Consider the following 27,122-nt stretch of genomic DNA (forward strand, 5'->3'; position numbering starts at 1 on the left):
GGCAGTAAACCTATTTTTTGAGAAAATTCGATAGCTTTAATTTCACTGGAAATATTCAATGATAAAGTATAGAAATTATAAAATTGGCTAACAGAAGGGTTCAACTCAGTGGTATTAGTTTCTGTACTCGTACTGGCTATTGGTTCCTCCAAAATGTTGTTATTTATTTGACTGACATTATCCGTCGGCTGTAAATGTGACACACTTTGTCCGCAAGGAATCACCACATCATCATTGTCACTGCTTGAAGAAGACGAAAACAGATTAATACTTTTATCTGTAGACAAATCACTATTACGAAATTTTGTTTGGCCTGAGGTGAAAGGTTCGTCAATAGAAGAACTGTCACTAGTGAAAAGACTTAAACTTTTATAATCTTTCCGAGTTTTCTTAATATTTTCTGATACTAATTTTTCTTTTAACATACGTTTTTTACTCATTTCTACAAATGTAGCAAAGTAGGAAGAAACACTCACCTTTATTTTTTTTTAACAACATGAATCTCGTGGTGCATGTCATGCAAGCTGTATGTTGAATCATGCATTTTCCTATTGATATAGCACGTGCAGTTAGTTTTGACCTATGAACTCGTACATCAATTTCAGGTCGCTATAGTCGTCATTTTATAATCACTTGTAGAAAGTATTATATACTCGGAATACAACGATCTCTTTTTTCGTTAATTTCCGTACAATTCCGGTAATTAAAAAATATATTTTATAATAAAATTATTTCTTTCCACATTTAGACATCAGACAATGATAAATATAACTATATTCTGGTCATAAATCAATATTATAATTAATATTTTAAATAATAACACAATATTAGTCATAAACAAGAAGACGACAAATGACTAAAAGTTTTGAACACTTATCACCAACTCACCTGCTTAGCGCAGTTGGATAACAGTGCCACGAATTATCGCTACCGATAGTAGCCGAGGGTTTCCAGTTCAAGACTTGCTGATTCAAGTTTAAGGTAAGTGATTAATTTCTATATGTTGTATGTTAAATTACAATGAAATGATTACATGTATCATCAATGTATGTATGGATGTGTGCGTGAAAAGACAACGGGGTCAGAGGTGGGACAGACTACAACATGACGTTATCAACAACAAAAAATATTATAATTGTGTGTTTTTTTAAATATATATATTTCTTTATATTACCCCCAAAAAACCCATGCCCCATTTTTTTTATAGACTCCCCATCAAAAAAATCCCTTTAGATTGACAGATAGAGGGGGGGGGGGGGGGGGGGGGGTAACGGGAGGAAAACTTTCCCATATTTTTAATTAATTAAATTCTACGTTGTTTAACAATCGACGTCTGTATAGGTTGTTGTTATAATGTTGTATAGGTTGTTTTGATATTAGGCAAAAAAACGTGTATAGGTTGTTAGATTTTGAATTTATTATGACCAGCTTTAAAATATCAAAATATCTTTTGTAAAAACATATTATAGAATGACATGAATATATACTGTAATAATTATATTATTTATATTTAATTTATATGAGACATCGTTTTTGTTTGTATTTTGCAGGAGCACAATGGCGGACACTCAATATATATGCTACTACTGTCCAGTGCAGTCGGGTGATTTTGAGAAGATTATTTACCATGGCATAATGGAACATGGAAAGTTAGAATTAAAGTTAAAGGTAGCCACAATTTCAGACATGAACAATGTTTTTCAAACTAAAAATTACAAAATTATCCCTGAACAATTTGCTATGGAAGGAAAAATTATAATTCCACAAAAAGCAACTCTGAGTGTACAAATTTCACGACAAAAAGAACTAACCTCCCCAACATAGGCAATTACGAAAATTAAATGGCATTCAACGCCAAAAAAATTAAGTAACGATGCATCTGATAATTTGTGCCGTGATGTTTGTGAGGGCCTTTTGAATATGTCTATTGATGACCTTCAAGAAGACAGCAACACTGGTCTAAGTTCTATTGTACCAAATGATGAAGATGACACTGAAGATGCTGACTATAACAACTTAATAGAAATGCTTCCGAAAGTAGTAGAAACTTTAAGAGATGGTGGCCGTTTAGAAATGTACATCAAATTCAACCAGCTTCTAGCAGAAAAGAAACTTCCTTTGCCAAATATAGCTCTTTTGTTGTTCAGTGGCGTTGTGGAATGGTTCTCCTTAAATGATACTCGAAACATGCGATACTCTCTAGAGGTTAAGCAGTTTTGGAGAGTTGGTGCCAAATTGTTTGAAGGTAAATTTTTACGTTTTATGAGCGGATGGAAGAATAAGGGACAGAAAGTTGATGGACATATTAAACCCGATGATTCTGCGATAAACTTCGCTGTTCCGGACAAAAAATGTCTCGTAGACAGTGACCTATCAGATGTATTGAAAAACATGAAGCCTGGGATCTTGTCTGAGATGATGGATATCTTGCATGAAGACGACATACAACAAACCAAGTCGTATAAACTCTGTGTTGATGGGAAAAAAAGTCAATTCTGGAGCGGAAGGTCAGAAATACGGTGATATTAATTTGTGGGGGTATGAAGGTCCACCTTCAGTTAAAGACCAAGAGGATAAACTTAACAACGATCTAGAGAAAATCAGAAAGTTGGAAATTCTTATTGGCGCACTGGAAATGAGAGATATTGTAAATATATGTCACGCACCAGAAATTCACAAGATTAACATAGTTTCTCAAGTGAAGGATATGTTAAAGACGTTACGTGAAAGAATTAATTAACCTCTCCCTAGTTTTGACCATATAAAACGTACTTAATAAATAAGTAGATGCAAAATTTATGTTCTATACATACAGAAGATATTGAAAAAGACGGGCAGAATGTAACAGTGAAAATAAATATTTATATTCTAAGAAAAAAAGACAGAAACCATAAATATGCATACACTATATCTTAACTATGGAGCTGTAATGACACTGATGTGCTTGTCATAAATTGTTTTATTCATGCCATATCGATAAATACTAAGTATATACAGCATATGTAAACACTTTCAATATCTGCTTAAATCCCGTCGGCACAGACAGCTATTTCTAGGTGCGTTTTTTCGCTGCTACACAGGTGGTGTTTAATTAATTTCCAGGTGTAAATGGCTGATTTTGATACATTCCATGGAATAATATAATGCAGTTAACTTTACTTTAATTTTGTATGAAATGACAGATGTTCGTTCCATAACAAACCTATACAGTAAATCAGAACAATCTATACAGTTTACGAGGGGTTTTTTTTGCACACAACCTATACAAAACGTGTTCGGCGCGACATACAAAATGTTCTTATAAAGCAATGGCCAGTAACATTATGCATACACAGTGGTCGTTATTCTCATTTACGAATACATATTAACTCTCGGTTGTGTTCTCTGTATCCATTAACTTCTTATTTTAAGTAAAATTTGAAGAAAACAAATCAAGAATAATTTCGCGTGTAAAGCAAAGTTATTGTGATTCATTAGGTAAAACCGTTACTTGCATCTTAAGTAAGGTAACGTTTACATAAAAAACGATTACAAAGAGTATAAGCCTAATAACGAAATCATAATTGGCATCAAATCATAGAAAACCGTTGTAAAATGCAACATTTTCACCACCTACCTTTGACGTGTTCCAAACCCGATGTCTCGCTTGACAGTTATTCCACATCCGATGCAAAAAAATTGTATATACACATCCGTTCCCCTACAGTGGATTTTGTTCGTAACTGAAAATTGGATTAATGCAGGATTACTATTTGGACAAAATGTCTATTTATACGTAAAACTTAACTCAGGAGGTTTTCTTTATACAGTAAGTGTTTATATTTGTTACTACATCTCATATTTCGCCACGAAATAATTAATTCCATGATTTTATAGATTCCGCCTGAAATCTGGGCGGAAAGTGCACGCTTCTATCGGGCATAGAAGTTGTAAACATCGCAGGTCCAATAAATGTCAAAATGTTAAAAAAACGGACCGAATCTCCCCTAGTGCCAACCAGTGTTCGCGTTAATGACTACGTTCAGTAAACATACTACATTTATTTTAAAACCCATCTTCATAAATCAAGGCTAATATTCGTTACCCAGAAGTGCTGTGGTATTTATTGGCAAAAGTTAATGTTTTAAGATTTAAGACAGATTTGTCTTGGGCATAACTTGTAGTATTTTAAGATAGAACTTATGTTTTGAAATAAGAGTACTAGCCGTCGGGCATGGCAACATTAGTTATTTACTAGCCCAACATTGAATATTACCAGCCATGGCAATAGGGCAACCATAATCTAGAAGCCTTGGATCATCATTATGTAAGACTACAACCAGCATACATTGTATGTAATTACGTCTGGAGCCAGGGATCTTCATATCCTCAAGGATTTATCCAGGATTTTTTGCCAGTGTCCCATGACTGATGGGATTGGGAATACTAGCGCTAGTAAATCATTGGGATGTTTTCAGGCCGCTGAATGATGCAGTACATCATTGTTAAATTAATTTATTACAACAGACATATATTAAATACATGTACATATATTGGGAATTTTTAGCATAGAAATTGGGAATTTTCGGTGCCACTTTCTTTGGGGAAGGGGCCTATCTCCGGACCCACAGAATGGCTGGATAAATCCTTGAACCCACCCGATGGTTGGTCCTAATAAACCCTAAAACCCTGCCGAGTTGATCGTGTTTTCACTATACAACACTTTGGAAACATCGGAGCCGACACAGGGACCCGGTAGTCAATGGGGAGCAGAGGAAACGGCTTACCAAATATTTAACATCCAATAGCCGATGATAACTAAAGTAATGTGCTCTAGTGGTGTCGTTAGACAAAAGAAACATATTTGTTATGGCCAGATCATTTTATATTATTTCAACTTATTTTTGTGCGTATATATCTAATTAAGGTTCAAGCACGCTGTCCTGTGCGCACACCTCGGCTAACTGGGCTGTCTGTTCAGGACAGTGAGTTAGTTGTTAGTGGTTAGTGAGAGAAAAGAGGATGTAGTGGTCTTACACCATGGCCAGATCGGATTGGATAACATATTAACGTGCCTATATCCAATTACGGTTCAAGCACGTCTCTCTCGGGCACAACGTCTGACTTAGCCAGTGACTGGGTCCGGGAGAGAGAGAGGGGGTTGGGGGGGGGGGGGGGTGAATTGGAAATGGACAGAATTAGTGAAAATATATATTAATTATATATTAATCACAAAGTTAACTAGCCAAAAATAAAAAGGAATTGACTGCTCGGCGAATATTTGTATAATTTGGAGCATTTTAGAAGGACAGTCCAAAAATAAATGAGAGAAAGAGAGAATCGGACTATTTAATAATATAGAAAAAAAGGTAATTTTGACATAAAATTTTGTACGAAGATTTAAAAGTTTAAAGTCCGATCTATATGTCCACGTTAAGGCCGTTAAGTGGTCGCATTCATACAACCAGAAAACAACATTTCGCCGACAAAAAAACACCAATGGATTCCCAAGTCGAGTAAGCGAAAGCACCGCGGCGAGCTCCAGACTGGGAATGATGACCAGATCATTTCATTTTCATTTCAACTTATTTTTGCGCTTATATCCAATTAAGGTTCAAGCACACTGTCCTGGGCACACACCTCAGCTATCTGGGCTGTCTGTCTAGGATAGTGGGTCGGTTTTTAGTGGTTAGTGAGAGATAAGAGGATGTAGTGGCTTTACATCTACCCACTGAGCCCTTAAGAACTCGCTGTGGGTTGGAGTTGATACCGGGCTAGCTCTACTGGGTCTAGCCAGTAGATCTAACAGCACTGCGTGGACTCCCATGTCCAGGTGACATTTCATGTATAAATAACAATTTAAATATTGACCAATTACACTTCGCCTTTTATAGCGTTATTCGGGAGCATACAAATTCTAAAAATATCGGGCGGGACTATTTATGCAATAGGCGAACTTGATGGTCTATTTCAATATTGAAAAAACGGGGGAAAGTGCAGTAATAAACTTTGGATTGTATGCTAGTATAAACAGATTTTATGGTTGTACCATCATGGGGTTTTTTCCGTCTTGAAACAGATTTTATATTGAAATTAGTTTCCGGCATACTTCGTAATTCACCCGAATCATTTCGTATTCCCTCGGCATAATCCCGAATGTTTTCAAATTATTTTCAAATCACTGGCATGATTTTGCAAGTAAGGTTATGATTGGCCGAATGAAAGGTCAATTGGACATGAGCTCCAACGGGCTGCTGTTAGATCCACATGTAATAGTGGAGCTAATTTTAATTAGATTGAGGCCATAACTCTGACAAAAATAATTTTTCCATGCCCGACAGAGTTGTTGCTCTTGAAATAAGTGTCTCGGTATGGTACAGCAGGTACATTGCTGTTTTAGTAGCACTCCCAGAGTGCTTGTTTTCTGTAGCCTACTTGTAAACGTGTATTTATGTCTAGATGGATTCGGCAGCAGACTTGTGACTTTTATATACCTAGTATTTTAGCCATAGTTTTATTTCTGTCCGACAACAAAGAAACTTATAATAAGATTTTTTTGTTCTGATCTTGTATATTTTATATCCGTGTGTGTCTAATTTGGATATTGTAAATGTCACTGTCTAATTTGGATATTGTAACTGCCACTGTCTAATTTGGATATTGTAAATGATATTGTAAATACCACTAATGAAATAAATGTCGAAAGAAAAATAAATCTGTGAAAAAGACTTATTGTTTATTACAGAAAGCTTGGCCGATTATATCATCATATAAGTCATGATGTTAGGGCTTTAAATCTGTTATTATTTTTGGTAATTGTTTTTACTTATAACATCGTAAGTTTATGTCAGCGACAAGCAGTTATACCAGTCATACGTTTACAGTGTTTGACATCTATTTCACACAGACAATTACATCATTATGGGAGATTTTAAAAGAATAATAATAAATATGTGTACTTTTAACTATATTTATTGTACTTAAACAGTATTAAGAATTGTGGTTTAGTCATAGACTTACGTTTACATGCAAAACTAGAGGGCGGGATTTAGCTCGGTCGCTTGAGTGCTCTCCTGAGATGCATGCGTCACAGGATCTAACCACCTCGGTGGATCCATTTAACCGATTGTTTTTTCTCGTTCCAACCAGTGCACCAATGGTCACAGGCCGTGGTATATGTTCTCCTGTCTGTTGGAAAGTACATATAAAAGATCCCATGCTGTTAATGAAAAAAATCTAGCGGGTTTCCTCTGATGACTACGTATCAGAATTACTAAATGTTTGACATCCAATAGCCGATGATTAATTAATAAATGTGCTCTAGTGGTGTCGTTAAACAAAGCAAACGTTAACTTTAACTCTCCTCTGTAGACAGAAAACCTGACAGGGAGTATTTCTTAACTTCTTTTGGAATCAGTCTTGTACAAAGATACGCTATTGAATACTAGTAAGCTAAATTGCTAATAAAAGATTCTGTTACACACTGTTATAAAGTTATATATTGTCATGATGTAGTCGTGTATTGCTGGTGAGTACGACCGTCAGTTTCTCGAAGAAAAACAAAAAGCCATCAACTTTCCTTTGAAAGCGCGAAGTAAAGGTACATTTTCTCTGCTCTTCAAAATTATTTCTTGCTGATAATGAAATATGAGACACCGTAATATCTTACCCCGGTCCTCAGTGTGATCAAGCCAAGCCTAACGATTTTTCAACCCATGTCACATCTAGGTTGATTTTTGCTGAATAATTACTTATTTCGTTGTTACTGAAGAAAAAAAAGTGCACCGGAGACTCAGTACGATTTAACTTTTTACAGATGGTGTGTCTGGCTGTGTGTGTGTGTGTGTGTGTGTGTGTGTGTGTGTGTGTGTGTGTGTGTGCGTGCGCGTGTGTGTGCGCGCGTGTGATCTCAGTTAATAACTGGCCCTCCAGTTTGCACCCTGCCCCTCCCCGCCAGTGACCGACTCCCGTTTTTAATAATTAAACTCGGACATTACTTAGATTTTATTGTTTAGACTATCAATTTTCGTACATCCGATGATATTTTTAAAGTATATTTTAAAAGCACATACTTCCGATCAGTAAAGGTTATGGAGAAGAGCTGTAGTCTATTTGAGAGGGTATTTCCCCGTTTCATCATCAGACTCATTTTTCATTCCATTGCAACTTTATCGTAATGTGTTACAGGTTCGTAGATTCACCTGTAGTCGTGTCCATTTTCACGGTTGAAACTAGAGTCTGCGACTTTAATGAAACACTAAAATGAGATTGAATGAAAAATTAAGACCACACAAATTTGATGATAAAAAGAGTACTCTCTTTATTCAAGATCTGGATGTATCCGTTTCGTTTTTTCATGGAAGTCGATGGAATTGTGTATTTTATTTACAGTATAAGGTGGAAATTTTATCATTGCACAAGCTTTAACCATTTTGGTTGCTATTAACGGCGGTTAGTGTCGACAAGCAACAACATTAAACTCAACACATTTTGGCGTTCAATCTGGTTTGTCACGTTTAAGTGCATCTACCCAGAAGCGGCGCGTGGTCTCTTCTTTTCGAAATTTATAAAACAATATTAAGTTATATCATGTTATGATCTATGCAGCCGACTGCACAACATGCTTTTAGGCATCTTGGTCGTTAACTGCTGTAAATGATCGACAAAAGTTGCCTCGGTTCACTATAAAACCATAGATAACTAAGGAAAGCTCAACCGCGTCACGTGATGGCGGCCCGGGATCGAAGTACCCGTATGTTCGGTTTTAAAACCAAAATAAGGAAAAACGCCTTGACAAATAATTAGGCAGTCGCTTTTTAAGGCCATTTGGACATAAAATGTAAGTATTAACATTAATTCATCATACGTTATTTTGGGTGTATACAGTTGAACATGTTATCTACTCTTGCGCAAGCAGAGGTAAAAAAACATAACTGATCGTCCTGAACTTGCTGAAGCTAACATACGTGAGATATGATGGTTCTTTATTTACACTGTTCGTGTGATAGAAAAGTAGCACGTATAGAGAAGCACAGTACAAAGGCACCATGATAAATCAATACACGAGGCGGGTATTGTTTATACGTGTTCGTTCGGTGACGATGTGATGGAACAAAACGGCATCTTTGTTTATGTATTCTCTTATCAAACGTTTCCATAGTCATTCGCGACGCTTGTGTAAGGCAGTAGTGACTAGGTCATACATGGTCACAGACCACAGTTATTTACGCTACGTTTCTATATATAGCGTTAGTGGCTATAGCACTTTTATCAGTAGACCCATGCATTTTTACCTGCCTGGAGGTAACATACTCTGAAAAGGACAACCCATCGTTCAGCGTTCTCCCAGGAGTACGTGCATTTTTTTCACAAAACGTACTACATTTGCATGGGTTGGAATTACCACAAACACACACCACACCACATACCACACACGCGCTAATGTTCACCTACCCGCTAGTGTAACAGTGCTACATATCGTGGTGAAAATACGTCGGAAGTGTGCCATAACAGTTTTTAATGTGTTATTATGACCCATGCCATAAAGAGAGCGTGGGGAAATACGATATGTATGTAACCGTCTATTGTCGACCATGTGGGTAATAAATGTTAATACATTGTAAATATACATTTTAAATATATCAGTTTGAAATAAAATTATTTTCGTCTTCAAAAACTTTTGAATTACCAAGTCCTCTTTTCAGTCGTAGTATATGAACTACATTTTAATCCAGTAATTGTAAGACATTTTAGGTATCATATCATATCATATCATATGATATGATATATACACAGACTGGGCACTGACAGAGTGATACCGTGTTCCAAGTGCCACACTCTTCCTCCATATAGAACTTTGTGATAAATAATGAAATGAATAATGAAATAAATAAATAAGTGAATAATGAAATAAATAATGAAATAAATAAAGAAATAAAACGAATAATGAAATGAATAAATAATGAAATAAAATTAATAATGAAATAAATAATGAAATAAAGAAATAAATAATGAAATTTATTTTTAATGAAATAAAGAAATGAATAAAGAAATAAAGAAAGAAATAATGAAATAAAGAAATGAATAATGAAATGAATAAAGAAATGAATAAATAAATAATAAATAATGAAATAAATAAATGAATAATGAAATGAATAAAGAAATGAATAATGAAATGAATAAAGAAAGACATAAATAATGAAAGAAATAAAGAAATAAAGAAAGAAATGAATAAAGAAATGAATAATAAAATGAATAAAGAAATAAATAATGAAATGAATAAATGAATAATGAAATGAATAAAGAAATGAATAATGAAATGAATAAAGAAAGACATAAATAATGAAAGAAATAAAGAAATAAATAAAGAAATGAATAAAGAAATGAATAATGAAATGAATAAATAATGAAATGAATAAATAAATGAAATAAATAATGAAATAATGAAATAAAGAAAGAAATGAATCAAGAAATGAATAATGAAATAAATAATGAAATAATGAAATAAATAATGAAATAAAGAAATAAATATTGAAATAAATAAAGAAAGAAATAATGAAGTGAATAATGAAATAAATAATGAAAGAAAGAAAGACAGAAATGAATAATGAAATGAATAATAAAATAAATAATGAAATAAACAAATAATGAAATGAATAATGAAATAAATAATGAAATAAATAATGAAATAAATTCTGAAATAAATAAATAAATAATGAAATGAATAAAGAAAGAAAGAAAGAAAGAAAGAAAGAAATGAATAAAGAAATAATGAAATAAAGAAATAAATAATGAAATAAATAAATAAATAATGAAATGAATAAAGAAATAAATAAAGAAATAAATAATGAAATAATGAAATAAATAATGAAATGAACAATGAAATGAATAATGAAATGAATAAAGAAAGACATAAATAATGAAATAAATAAAGAAAGAAAGAAAGAAAGAAATAATGAAATTAATAAATAATGAAATGAATAAATAAATGAAAGAAATAATGATATAAATAATGAAATGAATCAAGAAATGAATAATGAAATAAATAATGAAATAAAAAAATAAATAATGAAATAAAGAAATGAATAATAAAATAAATAATGAAATGAATACTGATATAAATAATGAAATAAAGAAATAAATAATGAAATAAAGAAATAAAGAAAGAAATAATGAAATGAAATGAATAATCAAATAAATAATGAAATATAGAAATAAATAATGAAATTTATTTTTAATGAAATAAAGAAATGAATAATGAAATGAATAAAGAAATGAATCAAGAAATGAATAATGAAATGAATAAATAATGAAATAATGAAAGAAATAATGAAATAAATCAAGAAATGAATCAAGAAATGAATAATGAAATAAAGAAAGAAATAATGAAATAAATAATGAAATAAATGACGATGATGAGGATGAGCATGATTATGTGTACATATTATTTCTTAGTCATGGTGCATTTGAGTTACTGTAAGTAGAAAATATCGAGTAATTCTGGAATGGAAGGAAGGAAATATTTTATTTAACGACGCACTCAACACATTTTATTTACGGTTATATGGCGTCAGACATATGGTTAAGAACCACACAGATTTTGAGAGGATACCTGCTGTTGCCACTTCATGTGCTACTCTTTTTCGATTAGCAGCAACGGATCTTTTATATGCACTATCCAGCAGACAGGATAGTACATACCGCGGCCTTTGTTACACCAGTTATGGAATACTGGCGGAACCGAGAAATAGCCCAATGGACTCACCGACGAGGATCGATCCTACATCTTATCACGCATCAAGTGAGCACTGTATTCTGGAATGGAGACAATGACCGCACATTCCTCTATACATAATGCACCGCTAGAATTTTAAAAATCATTTTCTACTCGTACCTCAGATACACGGCTAAAAATGTCATTTGTGTTTAGTTTTTGCTGCCAAACATCACCAAGACAATGACTGCTCACTTGAATCTCATACAGATGGCAATGACTGCTCACTTGAATCTCATACAGATTACAATGACTGCTCACTTGAATCTCATACAGATGGCAATGCAGTAATTGTATTAAAATAAGCATTAAGTTACCGCGTGCACTTGTTGTTGTCGTTTCAAAATACTAGGGCATATAGGCATATATGCATAAATCGAAACGGCAAAACCGTTATCTTTGATATTCAAGCGATGTATTTATTCATTTATCAACGCAACATTTGTGCGCAGTGTGTCGGTCAGTCAATCATTTGGCACGCAAGCACGGCCGTCTTGCAGTCTAATTAAAATTAGTTCCACTGGTTAAGTAGTATCACCTGTGTATCACGCCGCTGGAGCTCATGTCCAGTTGACCTTTCATTCGACCAATCAAAACTTTACTTGCAAAATCATACCAGTGATTTGAAAACATTCGGAATTATGCCGAGTATACGAAATGATTCGGGTGAATTACAAAGTAGGCCGGAAACTAATTTTAATATACAATTTTAATGTTGAACTTTCGTTTCAAGACGGAAAACAACGTGATAGTATAGTCATAACTATACTATCATAACATCTATTTATTCTAGTATACAATCCAGAGTTTAAAACTGAACTTTCCTCCCCCTCCCCCCTCCTCCTCCCCCCCCCCCCTCCCGTTACACGTGGATCTAACAGCAGTCCGTTGGAGCTCATGTCCAGTTGACCTTTTATTCGACCAATCAAAACCTTACTTGCAAAATCATGCCAGTGATTTGATGATGATAATGATAACTAGTTTAACGTGCCCATATACCAGTATGGTTTCGAACATGCACATCCCGAGTCCGACCTCCGAAAAGATCGGTGGCCTGACTCGGGAATATGGGGGGAGGGGGGGGGGGGGGGGGGTAGAGTTGAAAATGAGCAGAATTTTGAAAATAGCAATTAGTAAAAAAGCCCCCAAAAAAGAATTGACTGCTCGGCCGAATATTTATAGAATTTGGAGCATTTTACAAGGACAGTCCAAAATTAAATGAGAGAAGGAAGAGAGGATCGGACTATTTAATAATATTTAAAAAAAAAGATGTAATTTCGACATAAATTTTTGAACGCAGATCTAAAAGTTTAAAGTCCGATCGATATGTCCACATGAGTGGCCTCGCTAAGGCCGTTTGGGCGCACAGCTTATAGGGACGAGATGGGTTGTATCCTGTCAAGAAAACCCCTAGATTGACAGTCATTAGAGGTTGAAGGTGTAGTGCTGTGCTGAAATACAGATCTTGAGAAGCCGGATCCGTCTGGACGAGATAGAGTATCAGACTAGGGTATAGTCCAGTCGTCATGGGTTGGTACAGTGGTGCGGACGGGCCGGACTCCGGAGGATACGAGATGGTATCACTATAAAGCAAAGTGAAGTCTAGAAAATAGTAGGGGCCGACCCCGCTTCCTGTATCTTCTTCCAGTGCTGCTAGGACAGGCTCGGACATGTAGAGACTAAACACGAAGAACCGTGACGTTCTGCAGAATGGCCGTCATACGAGTCACGATTTTTTATTTAATCAGATTGATCATTACCGAAGTGCTCGACTTATTATCTCAACTGCTCAACTTATCTTAAGAGTTTGACTGATTATCCTAAGTGCTCAACTTATTATGTTAAAGTCTTGACTTATTATCTCGATGTTATCTCAATGTTTGACTTATTATCTCGAGTGCTGAACTTATCCTTAGTACTCGACTTGTTATCTCAGTTTTCGATTTATTATCTCCAGCGCTCAACTTATTATCTTGACCTCTCAACTTCTGCATCAGTACTGTACAGCCAAAAAGAGATAGGCAAAAGAAAAAAACATACATGTTGACGAGAGTCAATGTTAAGCGCTTGACATAATACATTGATAGTTTGAGATAATACCTTGATAGTTTGAGATAATTAGTTGAGAGCTCAAGATAATAAGCTATATTTTCCCATTATTGTACACTGGCTGGAAAGAGAAAAAACCAATCAGTTGAATGGATCCACCGAGGTGATTCGATCCTGCGATGCAAGCACCTCGCCATATATATATATATATATATATATATATATATATATATATATATATATACAGTTGAATCTCGTTGGCTCGAACCCCGTCGGTGCTCGAGAAAGTGTTCGACCCATTGGGTAGTTCGACCGAACCATTTGGTAACATCGGATATTTCCGTAACATCAGTTAGAAAGTTGAATTAGATAGGTGTCAGGACGTTTCGGCCCCAGTACGGCCCCAAACCGTTTCGGCCACTAATGCAATATACGGCGATCTAGTGTTCGTGTATACAGATATATGCTGTAATTGGTATAGTAACACCGGTAATAATATAGATAAAATACAAATTTGTAATATTAATTTGTCTTTGGATATTAATGCTTTATCAGCTGTTTACTTTCTGTCAGCTGAAGCTAGGCGAAATCAACATACCGTACTCGGAGTTTTAACCTCAGCTGGGTATGTAGTATATTTAATAAGAAACCACAGCACATCAGTAGTATGCAGTGTGACTGTTCATTATCTAAGGCCTGTACGTATTTCATGTATATGGCTTGAGTAAATGATACTGGAAATAAACAAAATTATAATATTATTTTTATCTGTAAATATAAACACGCAATGTGTGACATCTAAAAATCAATGGATATAGGACAAATCAATGGATATAGGACAAATCAATGAATAAATGTACTTTATTAACAAAATAAAAATTAGTGCGAATAGAAACATGGGCGAAACGACTCGGTTAGAGGTACGAATCAACCCTGTTCAAAACGACTCGGGTGAACTAGAAATAAGGGCGAAACGACCTGTTACCATATTATTTTGGTAACTGCAAACTTAAAAATATCATCATTGTGTTATATAACAAAATATCAGAGTGAAAGGATTTATTAGAAATTACTCCGATTGTGTGATACAAAAGCCCTTGCCGAAGTGATGATAGCTGAGTACCTCGCCCCTGGTTTCATTGAAAACTCCCCTGCGTGTGCTGTAACCTCATCGTGGTGCAGGGGTGTAACATTCTCTTTGAGAATGGCCAATACAGCACAAATTGAAGTTTTGAGTAAAATTCAGTATCCGTAAAATTCTGTGATATTTGTGTTTTTGCACAGTTCTTTACACTGTTTTTGTTTAAGTCTTGAATTTTTATATTGATGTTGATCATCACTTTATTTATTTGCATTACCATAGTTTGACACCCAATAGCCGATGTATTTTTCGTGCTGGGGTGTCGTTAAACATTCATTCATTCATTCATTCATTGAAAACTGGTCTGGTAGACGTGTTCAGAGTAACGCTTCCCGCCGAGGCCAATTGTTTGATTGGTATCACGGTTCATCGAAAAGGCACCGTGACACTAGCTGTACTTGAAATACTTTTACTGATACCTGCTGGCTGAACACACAACATGACAGGTATGGCAAAGAAAGGATTGCTTGGCTAGTGTCGCGATTCTACGATCCATCTATAACTCGTTCCGCCTAAATTATTATAATCCAAAGGTTGTAATAGCCAACTGCGCAAGCGCGGCAATTGTTGATCCTTGGTTGGTCGGTGGTTTTCGATTTGATATTTGATGTATCACCAGTTCGAGGGAAATATATCTAATAACACAGACGAGACCAATAATTTAGTTCGAGCGAAGCCTTATAGTCGACTCGGGACGTATTCGACCCATCATCAGTTAATATAAGGGTTTACAGGACAAAAAACTCGGGACTTCGTATTTGGTTCGAGCGTTGCGGTGTGATCGACCCTTCCGAGGTCGAGCCAACGAGATTCTACTGTATATATATATATATATATGTATATGTATATGTATATGTATATGTATGTATATGTATATGTATATGTGTATATATATATATATATATATATATATATATATATATATATATATTATTATGTCTTTGCAATAGCTTTCCTAACCAGTGCACCATAATTGGTTAAAGACCATGGCGTGTGCTTTTCTGTCTGTGGAAAAGTGCATATATAAAACATCCCTTGCTGCATTAGACAAAATGTAGCGGGTTTCCTGTGATGACAACGTGTCAGAATTACCACATTACTACCTCAGACTATTAAATCATGTAAATTCCGAAGTACGTCGACTGTGGCTGTTTGATAAGTCTGTAATGAAATTTACTTTTCGGGTCCCAAATTAGGGACCACGGGTTCGGCTACCCCTTTCGGTTGTAGACTTTTGCTGGTACTATGAGTCTTAATAATTCTCTAGAAGGCTGAAATTACTATAAACCAGAGGCCGACTTGGCTAGCACAGAACAAATAAACAGATAAACAGATTACACATTTATTAGAGGGAGTACAAACAAATAACAAATATGTATGGTAGTCCTAAAAATCCATATATGAATTGACTACCACTAAATAAATAAATTTACACCCACATATCCATACAAATAAATAGTTATAGTTAGGGACGTGTATGAATGTGTCGTGGATAATCCCGACAAAGAGAATATTCGCGGAATTAAATTTACATCTGCAGGACAGCACACACCAAATAATTAGACTCTACACCTTACACGATTACCCATCCATGCCGATGTACACGAACTCCGTTAAATCATATATAACCTCACAGAAAACAACCCGAGCGCAAGTGGGGATGAATAACGTGCGTCGAAAAATAATCTAATCTGACCAACCTGATTGGTTGATTCAGTCAGGCCACATTCTTGCACGGACTTCTGCCGACAACATTTAAAACGGTTGCACGACACTTATTGTATTATCCATCGTAGCAATGAGAAAATAACATTCCTGATATTCATAAGTGAGTAGAGTTAGATCATGCTGTTAATGTAATTAGTAAGAGATATAATCAGAATCTTAACTGAATATAATAACCAAGGAAAATATGAAAAGATAGACAGACTGAAAACCAGGAACGCTACAAGTCTATCCACCGACGACGTCTTCACCATCACCGTGGCCCCGGCCTCCAGATGGTAGACAGCGCCGATGTAGGATGGCGCGAAGGCGGGCTTCCCTCGTCGGATTTTACACGTCGACTAGGGGTTGGACGACAGCTGTTGGACTTCAGACCTTCTTGTCGTAAATTTAAAAAAACACCCTAGCTACGGCCCTGGATATAACACGGTTTCATAAGCTGAACCTTTTCCCACAATGTTCATTAGCCATAAATACAATGACACTTTTTATTATGTTTATTATGGAAGACCAATTTGTTCTTTTAAATGTTTTTGGGTTTTTTACTTACTTACTTACTTACTTATTTACTTACTTTAGTTACTTACTTACTTATTTAATTAATTAAATTGTGTATGTTACTTAATGAACTTATTTACCTTATTTTAACAGAGTGGTTCTCTAGCAGGGAGCTAAATTCTTCTCTTGACTTCATCCTGTATGCAAAATGTTTCCAATTCGTCAGACTGTGGCCATTTTGCTGATGGTTACAAATGTGATGCTCCTCTCTGTCGTGGTGTATAAAACATCACAGCTATACACGAAACCTCACTCTATCGTCTTTAGTAACTCGGAGATCTGTCACAAGGTCACGTGTAAACCAGGAGAGGGGTGCTGTGACGTCACTGCAACCAACAAAACCGTCAATGGTTATTTGTATTGCTGTTACGATGACTACGGGGAACGTATTCGTAGTATTATGCTAAAGGTAGGCATATGCTATCATAGACCGATTACAAATTATAATATACGTTACGTCATTCGTTTAAATGTTTTAGTTGTCTGCATGTATACTGTATGTGTGTGTGTGTGTGGGGGGGGGGGTTCCAAAGATTTTGTTTTGTTTGTGTGTGTGTGTGTAGGGGGGGTGAGGTTTTTTTTTGTTTGTTTGGGTTTTGTTTTGTTTTGGGGTTTTTGTTTTGGTTTTTGGGGGGGGGGGAGTGATGGAGGTGTTTTTGTTTGTTGTTGTTTTTTATCAGCAAAGTGAAACATACGGCGATTTTGACATAGATCGTATATTTATATATTGTAGTTATATTTCCTGTAGTAACGAAACGATCGCTACAAGTTATTATGCCGCGTAAACACAACTCACAACCTACAAACGTTTCCTAGGCCACCACAGACCTTTGCAACTTTATCGCATGCAATTGAAGCAACTTTTGTTCTCGGTGCACTGATCCGCACACACATGCGACAACCAGCAATTTTAGTCTAGCAGTGATCACGTGACAGTCAAAATGGCAGCTTTTCCCCCGCATTTGTTTTGACGGTGGTCATCGAGTCATGTTCTACACCATATTTGTTGTGACGTAAAATAGTGAATTTACGTAAAGCAGCACTGGATCCGTTCCGCACGCTTTAAGGTCTTTTAGGATATAACCACACAATTTGTGTAGAAAACCTATATAAACATACATGGTATTCCAAGCGCAGACTCCATCTCTGCAAGTCACATCTCCCTTTTAGCCTTCTTGCTATATTTAGGGGATGCTGTGTCAAAACGACATGACATTGTCTACCACATCACCACTAATTCATCCTCTTCTTCTGTAGGCCACATGCTGCTGGAGGCTGCCATTTTGAGTCATGTGATCACTATCTATCCGTTCATTGTAGTTTAAATTATTATGTCAACGTTTTGTTGCATTGAAGGCACACACGTTTGCGACGGCGTGCAATTAGATGCAATTACATGCAATAAAATCAAACATGTTTGATCGGAGCAATTTCATTTGCATGCAACAAAAATTGCATCGCAGGCTAGCGCACACGATGCAACGACGTTTAGGAATGGAACATAATTGAAAATATATATTCAGTTTATTGATAGAAAATTAGCCAGGAGCAGTTTGAAGTCTATAATTCGACAATCAATATGCACAATTATTTAACAAACTTCTAACAACATTAAATGGAATCGTGTGACTTGAATATTTTAAAAACCAACATGAATGCTTTGACAATCTCAAGTCGTTTGTCCGTGCACGTTTTTAATTGTTTTATGTTTCTTCTTCTTCTTCTTTTTCTTCTTCTTATTGTTATTGTTATTATTATTATTGTTATTGTTATCATTATCATTATTATTATGGTTATTAATTAACATTTATCAAAAAAAATTCAATTTAGATTATGAATCAAATAAATTTCAAATTAAATCTTTACGAAATTAGAAAACAGTGTACTTATTTGTTAAGCGTTGGGATCATTTGCTGTTACGCAAGTACATTTTTTTATCAGGTTTCTGGCAATGATCCGCGGATGTGTTGTGCGTTATTTAATCTCGTCTGCATAAAGAGCTTTTACAGCAGACCCAAAAAGAGTATCTTATGTTTAGTAGCATGTTTCTTCATTAATACACTAGAGCAAACGTCACAGATATATTGTTTTAACAAACCACAGTCTGTTATGAATGTGATGAGGTGTCGTTTAACATTCCTTTCTTTTCCCCATGTCATGGAAAATCGTTTGTGCAATACGTATTTCAAACTTCCTATACTAGATGACAGTTATATTGTTTAAATTATTTTTCAGCAACTGAAGGACAATTATGAAAAGGATATAAAAAATGGTAAGTTCCATCAACTGCACACACACACACATACACACACACACATACACACACACATACGCACACACACACACACACACACACACACATACACACAGATACATACACACATACATACATACATACACACACAGACACATACACACATACACACACACAGACACACACACACACACAGACACAGACACACACATAAATGCACACACACACACAGACATGCACACAAAGACACACACAAACACACACACAGACATGCACACACACACACACACACACACACACACACAGACATGCACACACACACACACACACACACACACAGACATGCACACACACAAACACAAACACACACAGACACACGCACACATACACACACACACACACACAGACATGCACACACACACGCGCACACACACACACACAGATACACACACACACACAAACACACACACAGACATGCACACACACACACACACACAGAGACACACACACAGACACACACACACAAACACACACACACACAGACATGCACAGAAAATATGAAAATTATTTTTGTCATTATGAGTGACCACAGGGTTAACAAGTAGAGGATAGTTCATGTTTTTTGTCAAATATGATTTATATGTCATCGAGTGAAGTTTGCAATCACATCTCACGAGTGGCGCTTGCGTGACGATTGTGATATGACTGCAAACTTCACGAGATGAGATATAAATCTTATTTGATATAAATCTTATTTATTATATAACTTTTGGCAATTTTGTTATATTTCTAAAATGTCAGCAGCAAAATAGTTTCGGCTTTCTTACAGTGAACATAACACTTTTTACAGTGACGATAACACATTTTAAAATTTTCACACTAAAATGTGTTATCGTCACTGAGTGACTAATAACACTTTTATTTCAGATATTTTAAGAAATGTCACTAAATGTTATAGGCCTATAATAAATTATGTTGTTTCAGATGACCATCTCCAGAGGGTGAGGAAAGTTGCTGCTGTTGTAAACGTATTATAGACCACGTATTACATTTACTTCGTAATGTTATTTCAGATGACCATCTCCAGAGGGTGAGGAAAGTTGCTGCTGTTGTAAACGTATTATAGACCACGTATTACACTTAGTTCGTAATGTTATTTCAGATGACCATCTCCAGTGGGTGAGGAAAGTTGCTGTTGTAAACGTATTATAGACCACGTATTACATTTAGTTAGTAATGTTATTTCAGATGACCATCTCCAGAGGGTGAGGAAAGTTGCTGTTGTTGTAAACGTATTATAGACCACGTATTACATTTAGTTCAAAATGTTATTTCAGATGACCATCTCCAGAGGGTGAGGAAAGTTGCTGTTGTTGTAAACGTATTATAGACCACGTATTACACTTAGTTCGTAATGTTATTTCAGATGACCATCTCCAGAGGGTGAGGAAAGTTGCTGTTGTTGTAAACGTATTATAGACCACGTATTACATTTAGTTCGTAATGTTATTTCAGATGACCATCTCCAGAGGGTGAGGAAAGTTGCTGCTGTTGTAAACGTATTATAGACCACGTATTACACTTAGTTCGTAATGTTATTTCAGATGACCATCTCCAGTGGGTGAGGAAAGTTGCTGGTGTAAACGTATTATAGACCACGTATTACATTTAGTTCGTAATGTTATTTCAGATGACCATCTCCAGAGGGTGAGGAAAGTTGCTGGTGTTGTAAACGTATTATAGACCACGTATTACACTTAGTTCGTAATGTTATTTCAGATGACCATCTCCAGAGGGTGAGGAAAGTTGCTGTTGTTGTAAACGAAAACAATACTCAACAGAAACCTGCTGCTCATCTGCAGATGGACCCTGATGCAGTGTATGACAAAGGTGGGATTTGTTTTTTAGAAAGATAATAGACTCTAGGTCGATTTCAGACTGTTGTCACAACAGGAATCTTGGCACATTCTGTATTGAAAAATCCACAATAACTAGTTATGATCAGCTAAGGAATATTCACTTTGAACGTACAACGTAAACAAACGAAGCGATGTGAAAAGATACTACTAATAAATATTTTTGTTAATAACAATATATTTAGTATTTCGTAATATCTTATTTGAATAAGAACTATTTTGTTTTGGTGTATAAATATAGGCAACAAAGTGGTCATTGCGCATGGATCTACTACTCCGTAAAACGATAAAGTTATCAAATAGGTCTAAATAGAAATTATTATACGAGCTTGTGTATCGTATTGATTTTACGAAACGAGTGTCAGGATTTTTGTATTGCCCGAGCGAGAGTGAGGGTAATACATGAATCCCAACACTAGTTTCGTAAAATCAGTACGACTCACACGCGAGTGTAATAATTTCTATATTATCTATATTATTATTGTTGTTTTCTTTACGAATAACAAGACCCGACTCAAAATGTTTCAGCCACAACTAGAAGGAGACGATGAAATGACGTCACATTTCAAATGCACAGTCTGAGCTAGGACTGGAGAAGCAACGTCATGTTATGATGTGGCTTCTCAAAATTATGTCATTACACTTGTTACTACACGTGTGCTTCGTATGATTATTATTATTATTAACTCGGTTATGTTGAACCATATGAATAATAAAATGCTTCATTTACTTAGCGTATTATGTATAATACTGGGTGGCTTTCTTTCCCCCCAGATGAACATATCTCGGCTCTCCGGTGGAAAACAAATGGGAAGAGATCGTTTGTGAAAGACGGACTCACTGTCGTTGAAGAAGGGATTCGGGTGGAGAAAGAAGGTAACTATTTCATCTACAGCAACGTTGTGTTTTACGGCAACCAGACTAAGGAACTCGATTTCGCCAGACTTTGTCATTACCTGGACAAACTCGTCCCCACGACAAGAAGGTCTAAATTCCAACAGCTGTCGTCCAACCCCCAGTCGACGTGTAAAGTCCGACGAGGGAAGCTCGCCTTCGCGCCATCCTACATCGGCGCTGTCTACCATCTGGAGGCCGGGGCCACGGTGATGGTGAGGACGTCGTCGGTGGATAGACTTGTCAAACAGCCACAGTCGACGTACTTCGGAATTTACATGATTTAATAGTCCGAGTATCTTCTTATCCCCAACAGCCCGGGCCGTATGTAGGATAAAATAACTAGGTAGTTACTAGTACTGGGGGTGGGAGAGCGGGGGTGGAGGCAGTATACAAAGAAGTCTCTGATCATGGTTATTTAAGATCGTCACCAGGCAAGCGAAAGAAAAAACGTCTTAGCACTTTTAACAATACACATTTGCGTATTTTTCGGCGAGGAGGCTACTTTTCCACTCCCCCTCGCCCACTCCCTCCCTTCCCTCTCTAGGTACGACCCTGGCAGCAGTGTTCTCAACCTGTGTTCCACATCTCGGCCTGTTACAGTGTTCTGTCTCACACCGCGGATGTATGACACGGGCAATATTACGAATAGATCTTAAATGCCTCACACGGAGATTCACCTGTGCGCGCTAATGCTAATAGCATACAAGAGTATCATTTCAAGCTTGTTTTGTTTATGCATAATAGTAACTCTGTAAGACGTTAAATTAATGAACATAATGAATATAAATGCCTCATTGCCATCTAGATATATGCCGCATTGGACCCAGCCAATGGTTAACCCCTAGGAAGGGGCCAGTGAGCGGACATGCCCGAATCTTCAAATGATGATGGCATGTAGTCTAGATGTGGTTGGGGGAAAAAAATGAAGATGCAAAATCAAAACGAACATGGCACCGTCTGTCGTACATCCAAGGTGTGACTTGGAAAATGGATTCGAGTTGCCACTGTACATTATTGGAGTGTTCAGGAGGGAAAACATCCGCGTACAGTTTGACTAGTTTCCATCGTATTCTGTCCTGTCACAGTCATTCATTTCTGTGTACAAAAAGCAGTTTAGTGAGCTACCTTGAGCATTCGGCTTTCTGAACATAGTTCATATTACAGTCATGAGCCAAATTAAATCTAAATGGCAACATAGTCAGGACAGTTTCACGAAGTATATTTTAGTATGTGATTAGGCCGAGAAAAGGGGGTTGAGAAACACTGCCCTACATTACTTAGAATCACAGTTATGGTTAGTTCTTTTAGAACTGAAAATGCGCAATTTTAAGCAACCGCACGGTCGGTGGTTTAATTCGTATGTGGCAGGTTTCGGATAGAAGATTAAAAACTATATATCTTCAACATCCCGACTGCCATTATGACCAATGATCGTGGTGGTTATATATACCGTATGACAACCGTGTGTTTTCGGTTGTAAATGTCGCGTTTTCGTTATCAAATTGTCTAACCTTTGCTGTGGTTTACAGTAGTGTTCAGCCCGTTTGAGCTAAAAGGAAACCGATGTAACTCTGTAATAAATCATGCTAAAATAGACATTAAAACAAATTTCGTTAGAATATTACATTCAAATTATATACATTTAGATAAATCTTTCTCTCTTTTTTTCTTCTTTTTTTTTTGGGGGAGGGGGGTATTTGGGGTTTTAGGAATTATTATTATTATTAATTATTTAATTTATTTATTTATTTATTTATTTTTGTTACAGCTGGAAGAGTCAAAGTAAAGGAATTACATGAGCAGTTTTGCCTTTAACGTGAATGTAGGGCCTACTGCATGTCGATTTAAATACTAGTAGGCCTAATGCCGGTGACAAACCATTACGACATTGTTGTAGTACGCGGACTAGAGCCCATACTTATAAAAACACAAGATTGGAAAATCAAGACTTTATCGAAGTGTCCATTTGCTGTGTAATTTTTTTGTTTTTTCTCCATGCATGTAGCGAATTCTGCCACAGAAAACGCAAGTACGTGAAGCATTATAGGTACGAAATCCGCCTGTCAAATTCGGAAATGTAAAATGCCGCATGATTACCTATCGCACGTCACACGCCGTGTATTCTGAAAGACTTGGCGTGGGTTTCAAACTTGATATGTGGTTCTTTGTTTGTTTGTTTGTCAGTCCCTCCTCAATTTCGCGATTTCGCGGACGCGGAAAATTAGCAGAATTTGCATCATGGTGCAGAATATTAGTAGTTGTTCGTCCGTGGAACATCACTTTTCGTGCAGAACACGTGCAGAATTCATAATTTTAGGCCGTGCAATTTGTCTTAATTACCGCAAAATTTTCGATGTTTCTGAATTGTAACATTAAACATTGAATTTTAATAGTGTTTACGTTCCATACAGTAATAAATAGAAGCATAAAGCATTTGTTTCTTTTCTTTTAAGTTATTACAGGCTGGTCTGGTAAGCGCCTCATAGTTACTAACCTGCTCGGTGCGTAGGTTACGGAAACCGACGAAGATGGGTTGTAATTACACTTTGATAAATTCCACAAATACGAAATAAGGATTCAGCAATTCCATTTTATTTAATATAAATATATAACATATAAATATCGATTGTTGGAATTTCAAATAAATATGTAACATTTTGAACATCTAGTTTATAAGTGTTATTTTTCAGTTTTATATGTTGCAGAATTTGCCGCAGAATGTGTAAAATTTTACAGCAGAATTTTAACATTTTTGCCGCGGAATTCAGGGGGCAGTGGTTTGGTTACAGGTAGGTTGTTTTGCTGTTGTTGGGATTTTTGTTTGTTGTTGTTGGAGTTTTGGGTTGTTTTTTAAAAATATATTTCAGTTTTTGCATTGTTCATTATAAGGCGACATGCCAAGACATCGGTTTCCTTTTTACACAAACGGACTACCTGGTAAGGCGATGCTCGGACTAATGTTTGAAATATATCTGCCTCTAGGCAGGGGTCGTGGCAATTTCTGGAATCCCACTTAAAAAGTATTTGATGAAATTTTAATGTATAATTAATGGATTGTTGAAGTTTATTTTGACAAAACGTTAACAGCTTTATATAACTGACAATTATTGTGGTTATTTTCACAACGCTTTTTGTATATTATGGACTCCAATTAGAACCACGTCCTCGCCGTGGAGTCTGAAAACGCCCTATATTTACGTACAGTCAACCAGAACAAAATTGAATCTCAAAGGTGCCACGTCAAAGTTGCAATAATGTCGATTCCCGCCAAAAATATTGATTAATTTTTGCTTTGAAACATAAAGTTTATACCTTCAGTTATATTAAATCCCTGGCCCTAGTTTCTGAGGCACTTTTTTTTTCACGAGTCACTCGACACATTTAATATTCTAAAATATTTAAAAGCACATTGTGTTAACTTCTAAGTAAAACATAATTTATTATGAGTTTCTTATTAAATGCAATACTAATGCTAAATTTCAGTTGGATTAATCAGTATATCCTGTCAGTTCTACTAGTAGAGTAGAAGACATTGGGATATCAGTTCCATGATCTGCACTGATTGACCAGTGCTGCAGTTGATGCTAAACACACCTATGAGGTTTGGTAAATTATGAGAAATCATGAAAGTAATCGCTGATTACGATTACATTAGCATGTAATCAATTACGATTGCGATTACATGGCATTTTCAAACATTGTAATCAGTTACGATTACATGAAAGCATATCATCGATTACAATCGATTACTGGTTACACACACACACACACACACACACACACAATGTGTAAACAATGTGTAACTGTTAACGATTGGGGCAGGATAACTAGCCTGGTTGTAAAAACGCTCGCCTGATGCGCGATCGGTCTAGTATCGATCCCCGTCGGTAGACCGATTGAGTTACTATATATATATATATATATATATATATATATATATATATATATATATATATATATATATAAAAGACCCCTTGCTGCTTATAAAAAAGTATCCCTTGGAGTGGCGGCAGTGGATTTCCTTTCTCGTATGTGTCGTGCATAACCATAATTAATGTCTGACTCAATTTAACCGTAAATAAAAATGTGTTGAGTTCGTCATTAAATAAAACATTTCTTTCTTCTTTTTCATTTATTTTTATTTTTTATTTTTTATTATTTAATTTTTTTTGGTTAACTGTAAAAAAAATTCAAACCTGTAGGCTAATAGCCGGGGAAAAAAACTGTACACTGTCTAATAACTGTGTCCGCCGCTTTAAAATGCTTTCGTGAATTACAGTTAATTCGGTCAGAAGCTTTAATGGAGTGTAGCCAATATAAAGAAAAGTACTTCTTAAGATAAATGATTGTGTAACAGAGGTAGATTTGTGATTCGGAAGAGAAAGGTTGACTGTACGTATATTGGGACGGCTAAGGGTTCTAAACTCAAGAAAATAAAAGAAAAAAAAGAAGAAAAAAAAACCCCGAATGAATGTTTAACGACATCCAAGGACGAAAAATACATTGGCTTATGGGTGTCAAACTATGTTAAAGGCAAAACATTAAGTGATGATCAACACCAATATAAAAATTCAATAGTCAAATAAAATGAATGAATGAATGAATGTTTAACGACACCCCCAACACGAAAAATACATCGGCTGTTGGATGTCAAACTGTGGTAATGGAAAAACAATGTGATGATCAACATCAATATAAAAATTCAAGAGTCAAATAAAAACAATGTAAAGAACTGTGCAAAAATACAAATATCACAGATAGATAAAATTAAAATTTAGAATAAAAGTCAGTATCTCGTAAAAATTGTAATAAAAGTTTTGGATGGAATCG

General features: G+C 35.7%; 1 protein-coding gene and 1 long non-coding RNA gene across 2 annotated transcripts; both read left to right on the top strand.

Moving 5' to 3' along the window:
- Positions 1 to 704: 704 nt before the first annotated feature.
- LOC121386230 lies at positions 705 to 4,671 on the top strand. Its single transcript, XR_005959618.1, has 2 exons — positions 705 to 981; positions 1,551 to 4,671. It is a non-coding gene; the product is annotated as an uncharacterized LOC121386230 (long non-coding RNA).
- Positions 4,672 to 8,668: 3,997 nt separating this feature from the next.
- Positions 8,669 to 26,844, top strand: LOC121369320 (lymphotoxin-alpha-like). Its single transcript, XM_041494302.1, has 5 exons — positions 8,669 to 8,818; positions 17,319 to 17,634; positions 19,461 to 19,497; positions 21,259 to 21,369; positions 22,170 to 26,844. The coding sequence occupies exons 2-5, from the start codon at positions 17,374 to 17,376 to the stop codon at positions 22,574 to 22,576; spliced, it is 816 nt and encodes a 271-aa protein (XP_041350236.1). The 5' UTR covers positions 8,669 to 8,818; positions 17,319 to 17,373; the 3' UTR covers positions 22,577 to 26,844.
- The last annotated feature ends 278 nt before the right edge of the window (positions 26,845 to 27,122 follow it).

This window comes from Gigantopelta aegis, chromosome 1 (assembly GCF_016097555.1).
Source record: "Gigantopelta aegis isolate Gae_Host chromosome 1, Gae_host_genome, whole genome shotgun sequence".
Classification (NCBI taxonomy): domain Eukaryota; kingdom Metazoa; phylum Mollusca; class Gastropoda; order Neomphalida; family Peltospiridae; genus Gigantopelta; species Gigantopelta aegis.

What these genes read in the sequence shown, in the direction of transcription:
- LOC121369320 (XM_041494302.1), top strand. Translation starts at nt 17,374, where the DNA reads ATGTTTCCAATTCGTCAGACTGTGGCCATTTTGCTGATGGTTACAAAT. An exon ending in TTCGTAGTATTATGCTAAAG is followed by an intron (nt 17,635 to 19,460) that starts GTAGGCATATGC and finishes ATTATTTTTCAG; the next exon opens with CAACTGAAGGACAATTATGA. An exon ending in TGAAAAGGATATAAAAAATG is followed by an intron (nt 19,498 to 21,258) that starts GTAAGTTCCATC and finishes ATGTTATTTCAG; the next exon opens with ATGACCATCTCCAGAGGGTG.